The sequence below is a fragment of the Marmota marmota genome, unplaced genomic scaffold, assembly GCF_001458135.2.
Source record: "Marmota marmota marmota unplaced genomic scaffold, marMar, whole genome shotgun sequence".
Classification (NCBI taxonomy): domain Eukaryota; kingdom Metazoa; phylum Chordata; class Mammalia; order Rodentia; family Sciuridae; genus Marmota; species Marmota marmota.
The window spans coordinates 3,614,502-3,623,791 of record NW_026000082.1 but is presented as its reverse complement, the minus strand read 5'-3'; the positions used below and the strand labels follow the sequence as shown (position 1 = coordinate 3,623,791).

Sequence of the window (9,290 nt, the reverse complement as noted above, 5' to 3'; positions counted from 1 at the left end):
TTTTTTTTTTTAAAATTATTTAGATAGTCACTAGGTTGCTGAGGGCCTTTTAATTTGCTGAGGCTGGCCTCAAACTTACCATCTTCCTGCCTCAGCTTCCTAAATGCTGGGATTATAGGTGAGTACCACCATGCCTTGCGAAAGAGGAAAATGTCAGTTTGCTTTTTACTTTTTGTTTTCACTGCTGGGGATCACTCAGGGCCTTGTGTCTGCTAGGCAGGTGTACTCTCCTGAACTTTATCCCCAGCCTTAATTTTACTTTTCAATGACTAGCCTAAAAGGAGGGAGTGATGGAGAAACATGTGTTTAATTGAATTTATTGCTTTTATATTTTCTCTTTAAGTTTTGGGCTATTCTTATTGATTTCTTTGCAAAGTTTCATTTCTCTAAGATGAAAATTTGGTGTGATTAGTGTACATATATTTTTGAAGAGAATAATTAAAAACTAAACTTCAGAAATTACTTTATGGAAGACTTCCAAAGCAAATACAAGGACAAAATTCCTCCTTTTTTTCTGTACCAAAGATAAAACATTCTGTCTTTGTGGTCTTAAATTCACACGTAGGTAAACATGCTTTAGATAGAACTGACTCTGCCACTATCTATGTCTCTTGTCATTTTCCTTCTCAGAAATGTTCCTTTGTAAGAACAAACCTCTACTATATCTTCAGACATATTTTACAGGGGGAGAGCTACCTTTTGAGGTACACTTCCCAATTATAGGACTAAGGAAGAAAGAATAGCAAACTACTTCCTTCTCTTTGTACCTAGTCTAGCCCTCTCCCCTGGATTCTTCATATTTCTAGTTGGTTTAATAGGTTCTTTGTTAAGGTACCGTGCTAAGCTAAAACTCTTTATTTCCTCCTCTCCCACAGGCTACTTCACAGACATTATCAATTTCTGACTGTTTGGAAGTGAAGCACCACTTAAAATTGCTCCAACTCCTGATTCCAAAGAAGTGGTAACTTTTTTCTGATCAAGAAAATAAGTGACTGACTCTGTATTATAAATATTCTGGAACTGGTTCTGTTTTCCTCCCTGAATTTGGAGAACTATGGAACAGTGGTCCTGGATGACAGTAGTAGTCTTAATAGGACTAACAGTACGATGGACAGTTTCTCTTAATTCTTATTCAGGTAATACATTTTTACATTTTCAAAGACAGGTAAATATTCTTCTGAGTAGATTTTTTGTTTTTGTTTTTATTTTTTTGGTAAGTTTACTGAGGAAGCTCTCTGAGAAGCTTTCTGAGAAGAATTTGAAACTTTATTGGTGTGGACAATAAAATACATTTAAACGTCTGATTATAATAAAAAGAAACTGTACAAGAGTTAAGTGCATTTTGTGTGTGTAGTTTGTAGTTTATAGTTAATATTCTGTATATATTCATAAACTCAATATTATTGTTTTGGTTGGTACACCAAACCACATACCTAGCCCTGTTTCATGATTCTTAATCCTATAAATTAGACATTAGTGACTTGTTTTATACAATTAATATTTGTTCAGTTTTGCCCTCATGTGTATCATTTTCTGTTCCCCCTTTTTTCTTACCCTTTATGTCTTCCTAAGTACATCTTTGGGAGTTTTTTTTTTTGTTTTTTTTTTAAGTGAGTGTGTTTTGGGGACAAAGAGTTTCTGTCTGAAAATATCTCTATTTTGCTTTCAGTCTTAAAAGTTTTGCTGGGCATGGAATTGTGTCAGCAATTACTTTAGTGTTTTGAAAATCTTATTTAGACTCTGTTGTTGATGAAATTTTTGTTGTTTCTAGACTCTGAAGACTTATGTTCAGCCATATGTTAAAATTTTATATGAATATATGAATTATATGAATGTTTATATTTATTATATTACATTATTTATTTAATGTTATCTAAGATTTTTACTGAAGGTGCTTTCTGGACACTAGTCTGCTATGCTGCTGGAAACAGAAGTCTCATCTGTATTGTTTTTATTTTTATTTTGTAGTATGGGGGATTGAATCCAGGCCTTGCAAATGCTAGGCAAGTACTCCACCACTGAGCTATATGTCATCAGCCTTCTTTTCTGTATTGAAAGTTCCTCAGCCAAGTACCTATAGTGCAAGAAGAAAACAATTTAGCTACTTACCACCTCCAAATAGAAGGGGTAATGATTAAAAGAGGCGGAAAAGAAACTTTGAGATAGAAGTAGAGCTTGTGAGGTTATTATTCTGGAAGCTGAGAGACCTAAGAATTTTAAGAAATGACAGACTAACAGCGTCAAGTTGTGGACATGTCAAGTAGGGGGGGCCATTAAAACTAGATAAGGACCATGTGAGCCTCCTGGTTGCCAGACTGTAATGAATTGAGGACTGATGGTTGTTAAAAATGGAACATCGAAACTTTCAGAAAAGTTTGTTAGTGAATAGAATGAAGGAGATCATTTTGTAGCTGAACTGGGAGAAGAAGGGCTGAGGAAAAGCCCAACTGATAATTGTTATTATATAAAATATGTAATTCTATTACTTTTGTTTTCACTCCATAATTGGCCTGTTGGAAAGTCATCCTGTTTTCTGACTCAGCACTGCATTATTCTTGAACATGATGATTCATTTTTAATCCTATGTCTCTCTTATGATTTTCCTTTCATCTTCTGATTTTGACATGTATCTTTAATTTTTTATTGTTCATTTTTCTTTTTTTAAATAAAAAAATTTTTTTTTGAGGTACCAGGGATTGAACTCAGGGGCACTTGACCACTGAGCCACATCCCCAGCCCTATTTTCTATTTTATTTAGAGACAGATTCTTACCGAATTGCTTAGCACCTCGCTAAATTGCTGAGGCTGGCTTTGAACTTGTGATCCTCCTGTCTCAGCCTCCTCTCAGCTGCTGGTATTACAGGTGTGTGCCACCACACCTGGCATTAAATGAAAATTTTAACTGATAATTTGTTTGAAGTGTTTATGTTGATGTGGAGTTAAATAGAATTAAAATTAGAGTATAGGAAAAAATAATACAAATTTTAAAATCACCGTATTTCATTGTTGCTGGTATGTATAATCAAATGCTCAATGGACATTCTGTTCCTGTGGCTTCCATATAATAATTAATCTCACATCTCTCATGAAGTCTTAAATTTTATTCAGTTATATTTACCATCTGGAAAACAGGACTCTGCTGCTTATTTTAAACCTTGTTCTTGAATTGTACCTCAGAAAGTCAACAGAATGAGATTACATTTAGGTTACTGTTTAGGACAAATGCATTGTTGCACATTAGTGGAGTATTTGTAGACAGCTATTCTATATTTTTATCATTTTTCAGATAAGGAAGATAAAAAATGCAGAACATTAAGATAAATGGTGTTCTGATCCAGTTCTCCAACCCCATTACGAAGAATATGACCTGTTCACCATTTGCATGTGAAAAACTGCTGTGCCATAGAAGCTGGGAGACTTAACACATAACAGCTGTGATGCTGCTGAGGGATTCCCCCCACCCCCACTTGTTAGTTAAAATACTTTTCTGTTATAATTTGTTTTTTAGTTTCCATTTGTTTCACATTCTTTTAAGGTTCTAATTAGGAAGCACTAGTGTAAGAGAAAAGTATCATTCCTTTTTACCATTCTAGGTTTGCTGTTGGGGTCCCCAAACAAAAGACAGATTAGCAAGAGAAAAACATACAGATTTATTCAGTAGGACAGACCAACAGCGACATGGGAGCCTTCACAAGGAAATGAAGACCTGAAGAAACAACTAAACCTGAGCATTTTTGTACTAGGTTGGATGAAGAACAGAAACATGATAGGACAAAAGGAATATGAGCTCAGAGTGGTAAACTGGGAGAAACTTGGCAAAGCTGATCATTTTTTTCCTGGTTGTCCTTCCATCTTTGGAGACAAGGATGCCCCTTTCCTCTGGTTATAGGAGGACATTTGTCACATCAGGGTTTTATGGCCTGCTTCAGGGGAAGGTCAGAGAGTCCTTCTTGTACCTTCTATTTCTCAAATTCCTTCAACTTAAAATATGCAGAATGCCAAGGTGCCATATTTTGGGTAGCACATCCAGAACCCCGTCATACTCAAGTGAGAAACTCTGGTTAGCTTGCTTACTGTGAATGCATCCTTCTTCCTTTGGAAACATGCATATAATTTATGTAAACTACTAATATATATTAATTTAATGTTTTCTAAAATGCATACCTCTTACATTATTGGAGTTGATTATGTAATTTTCACACACCTGAAATATTGAATAAATATTGCTTGTTGCTTTTAAATAATCTATGGGGAATAGACAAATTCTGATTTTAATATTAAGTATTATAGTTTATAGAAATTTCATAATTGTTCTATACTTGATTTAAAGTGTTACCATTGTATTTAGAGAAAATAACACTTGAACTGAAAAGGGTTATCTTATTTTAATAATCTTTTTATTCCAAAGTTGTGTTGACTGCTTAGGAGAAGAAGGTCATACAGAATCAATCATTGTTGAAGTGTGACTGTGTTCTATTCAATTCGTCAGTTTCTTTGAACTTAACACTTAATCCTTAATAAGGACTCACAGGACTCATAAGTTGAGTGACATATAAACGAGATTTTATTACCGAAAAATTTTAGCCAAATCTTTTCTTAGAATGTAAAAAATTTCAATGTAAAGTATGTGTTAACAAAGAAACTACCTGTGCTGTAGATTCAAACATAATTCTGAATAGTTCTGCAATTAATAAAATGAACATTTAAGTGGTACTTTAAGCCAATTTTCCTGTGAATGAGACAAAATTGAAGTTCTGTACATATACATCAGTGTGTTTTCTTAGGTAATTCTGAATCTTATGTAAATGAATTTGTAGGATTAATCACTGTGGAAGGAATCCTTTTTGCCCTTCCCAAGTGCAGCTCCCATAGGTACAGTTGGGTTGTCCTTCTAGGTTGCTTTAAGGGCACTTTAGCAGTTTTAAAAACTTAAGTACTAATTTCATAGCCAGTGTCAGCTGAATTTATCGAAGTAGGTCAGACTCTGGATAAAAACTTGTTTCCCAACCCTAAAGAGAGTCATTATCCATTCTTCTATTTGTGAGAGATTGGTAATAAATTCTTCCACATTGACCACAAGTCTAGAGCAATTTCAGAAAATCTAGATAGTTGGATTTTTTGAGGTATAGGAAATTACTTAAAATCCTCTCTGACTTTTATTATCCCAGTGGTCCAAACCCAAACAAAAACAAAACAAAAAATAAAAACCCCAACTCTCTTCCTCCTCCAAAGTAAGCCATATTTGTTGGTTATATTCATTGAAATAGAAACACTTTCCTATAAAAATGTACATGTAGGGGCTGGGGTGGTGGCTCAGTGGTAGAGCGCTTGCCTAGCATGCAAGAGGCACTGGGTTTAATTCTTAGCACCACATATAAATAATAAAATAAAGGTCCATTGACAACTAAAAAAAAAAAAAAAGTACATGTAAATAATGCAGCAAATTAATTGGGAGAATTCTTTTCCTTTTTGTTTTCCCCCTGTGCTGGGGATTGAAGGCAGGGCCTTACACATATGAGGCAAGAGCTCGACCACTGAGGTACATACCCAGCCCTTTTTGAATTTTATTTTGAGGCAGAACTCATTAGATTGCCCAGGCTGGCCTGGGACCTGTGATCCTTTTGCTTCAATCTCCTGAGTAGCTTGGGTTATATGCATGTGCCACCATACCCAGCTTTTTCTTTTTTTAAAAATTTTGTTTTATGTTATTTTCTCTTTGTTCAGTTGAATTAAGCAAGTTTCTAATGTATCTCTAGCAATCTGCTTCCTATGAACTCTAAAGTAAATTTCTCTGTCTATGGGAACTAAAATTCTTATTTGGGTAGTGATTAGGAAATGGTGTTAGTCATATGATGAAACGTGATACTGAAAGGATAAGTACTAAGATGAAGTCAATAATTAATGACCAATATGTTTTTAATTTATGAGAGAAGCTTCATGGAGGATTTAGGATTCAAGGTGATTCTTTTCTTTTCTTTCTTCCTTTCCTTTCTCCTCCCAGTGCTAGGGAATGACCCTGGGGTCTCATATCTGCAAGGCAAGCCCTCTGCCCCTGAGCTACACTTTCAGCCCCTTGAGGTGGTTCTTGAAGGTTGGATATGAATTGATAGAAGAGGTAAATGGAAAAAGGTATAAGCAGCATGAACAGAGAGAGGCTTAGACTTTCAAAGTGCCAGGCAGTAATTTAAAGATGTTTTGGGGCAAGAACCAATATTTGGGCATTGTGTTCAAGCACCCTTGGCATAATTCATTGATCTGCCATCACAAATTAACATTGCACATCTAGCAAGTGTAAAATCAAATTCAAGTTTCATGAACTCAAAATCCTGGCTATGTCACACTAATTATACCAGCTTGCTTGCCATTAGCATTCATGAAGAATCTGTTAGGTGCCATTGGTAGAGTCTACTAGGTGTTATTATATCTTGAGGCTACAAATGAATAAGATATGGTTCATCCTGAGCGAGTGGTGTGTGTGTGTGTGTGTGTGTGTGTATGGGTATGGGTATACATGGGTGGGTGATTTCTTATGTTGAATGATTGAGTCAATGTGTATATGCTATGGAGTTGTTAATCTATTTTTCCCTTAATTATTTCACAGTGGGACTATCTCCCTGGATGTAGATTCTAACATTTAAAGAATATTGGTATAATAACAAACATTTAATGAAAATAGTTTACTTAATTGTGGTGTTACAAAGCTGGAGAAAAACTGAGTTGGATTTTAGTGGGCAGTGGTATGTCTTTATTCAACTGATTAATGAGTACATTTGACTGTATGTGTCTTCCACCATACTTGCTGTCTTAAAAACCTGTGAATCTATTGTACCTCTTTGAGCTTTCTCAGTTTTGTAGTCAGCTGCTAGTTAAAGAGTGAGTGGGTGTTTACCGTTTACTAAAAGAAAATACCTTTGTGTCACTTAAAGGTAATAACCTACTTAAACAAGTTGTAAGGCATTACAGAGTAGGAGGTAATAACATGGGCTATGGAGCCTTTCAGGCTGGGTTCAGATCTAGACTCTGCTTCTTACTGAGTGACCATTGCATCTGTTTTTTTAGCTTTAAAATGGGAATGATAATAATTATAATACTTATTGGGATGGAGGTATAGCTCAGAGGTACATTGCTTGCCTAGCATGTGATTCCCAGCCCTGCAAAACAAAACAAAAATGTCTAGCATTATCAAATGTTAGTTATTAAAGGTCCATTATCCCTTATTTACAATTATGAGGAAAAAGTTATAAACTGAAAGTTTTTACATAACTCATTTGGTAGGAAAGCCTACCAAAGTGACTAATTGTTTTCATATATACTCTATTTTTAGTTATATATTTGACCTTTAATTATTTATAGTTTGTACAAAAACATAAAAAACAGATGTTTGTTATTATAATTTTTATGATACTCATTGGACAGTATACTTGACATTCTTTCTCATGAAGTAAAAATAAACTTGGGTACCTTATTTTTAATTGAGTAATATTAACAGTAGCTTATACTGATTGACTGTTTCCCGCCAGGCACTGTTGGGTAGTTTAGGTCTGCTATCTTACTTGTTCTAGTACTCCCCGAGGCAGGCTCTGTTGATCCTGTTTTGAATGTGCACAAGCTTAGGGAGGCTGAATCACTGGGTATGTTAGCATGCCAGGATTCAGACCTTATCTCTCTGACTTTTTTTTTTTAATTCCTGAGTTCTTTCCCTAACTTACACTCTCTCTGTAATTTAGAAAATCTTTCAAAGGGAAAAACAATCACTGATATACTAAAGTAGATTGTTGTTTTCTATTTTTACCTTTCATCTTAGGTGCTGGAAAACCCCCTATGTTTGGTGATTATGAAGCTCAGAGACACTGGCAAGAAATTACTTTTAATTTACCGATAAAACAATGGTATGGATAATTTTAATTTGATTTTGTTATTTTAATCATGTGACATAGAGTTTTTGAAGATATTTAAAAGGAAAACACTGTTTTCTTTATCTTGAGCGTCATCATCTCCTGCATACTGATGGTGTTTTTGTCTCATATATTGCCTTGTGTATTGTAGTCCCATCTCTGAAACTATGTAATCCTCATAGTTAACCATATGTATATTTAGTCAGTGGGATATGCTACTGAGCCAGAACTGTGATGGTAGAATACTATATGTCTCAGAAAATCTTCTGGACATAAATTACAGAAATACTCATGTCCTGTTCCCTCATCTGCTACTGTTCTTACTAAATATCACTTTGATTTAAGTTATAGGTAAAAACAGAATGTCTTGGTAATAGCAGATGGCTAAATTTGTGAAGCTGAAAAGGGGACAAAGGGAAGAAGCCTATTGTAATAAGACTTGTTTTCAACTCTGAAAAATTTACGTGTGTCCCTTTGGTTCATCTTTGAATACCCTGCATCTAGTATAGGCTGTGGCACTTTGCAGCTGTTCAGTAAATATTTGTTGAAGAAATAAGTGTTTGTATGTTCGTTTTCATGTGGTTCCATTTTTGTAGCTTTCTCTGGTGTTGTGAAGGAGTATGTCAGCTCTATCCTTCATGGGTTTCATGGTATAGAATATATGTATATACAGCACTCAGAGAATATTGCAGAAATTTTTATTAGTTTTTGTTATTCTCAATCACTGGAACCGTGGTGATCAACCTTAACTTTATATACAAGTCTACCTGGAAGTTCAGTGTGTCTGCTGGCAATGTTAGAGGTGTACAGGAGCCGTGAGAAGTATAGATGCTGGAGTCAGACTGCCTGGGTTCAGACGCTGGCTTTTCTGTTTATCTGCTCTGTGACCTTTGGCAAATTATTTAATCTTCTCTTTCATTTTTCACTTGTAGAATGGAAATAATAGACTGCATAGTTCGTTGGATTTTTGTGGGAATTGAATAAAATAATAAAATAATAATATAAAGAACTGAGACCAGTACCTGACGTATAATGTCCTTTCAATATGTTGGTTGCCCTTACGGCTTCATAAAAATTTGTACCATGTCATTTTTATTGAACATATTTCAGTAGCAATTGATGTTATTACTTATTGATTTACTGGATAGCTTGTTTGTTAAAATGTTCATAACATTCTTTCTGTTGACTCCTTTGGTCACTGCTTTTATCTAATTCCTTTACCAGAGAGTTGTATGCAACTCAGTTGAACTTTCTATTAATAGTCTGGCTATACCCTAGTCAGATTTTGGATTATTGCAAACAGAGGCCAGCTAAATATTTGGCATTATTGTTAATTGTTCTATTTTGAGCATCTTTCAGATCTTGACATTTAATTAACAAGTGTCACTGTTTAGA

At 34.8% G+C, this 9,290-nt stretch overlaps 1 protein-coding gene across 2 annotated transcripts in view; it reads left to right on the top strand.

Annotated features, from left to right (window-relative positions):
* The first annotated feature begins 113 nt into the window (after window positions 1-113).
* Window positions 114-9,290, top strand: part of Alg6 (ALG6 alpha-1,3-glucosyltransferase) — an 88,389-nt gene continuing 79,212 nt past the window's right edge. Inside the window, exons 1-2 of one of the 2 annotated variants that reach the window (XR_007351967.1) lie at window positions 114-1,136; window positions 7,805-7,889. Coding sequence is in view for 1 of the 2 variants with exons in the window: in XM_048815249.1 (XP_048671206.1) it covers window positions 1,055-1,136; window positions 7,805-7,889 (167 nt within the window). In the remaining variant the exon portion in view is untranslated. The remainder of the gene's footprint in view (window positions 1,137-7,804; window positions 7,890-9,290) is intronic. The other variant, XM_048815249.1, reaches the window with a different exon arrangement.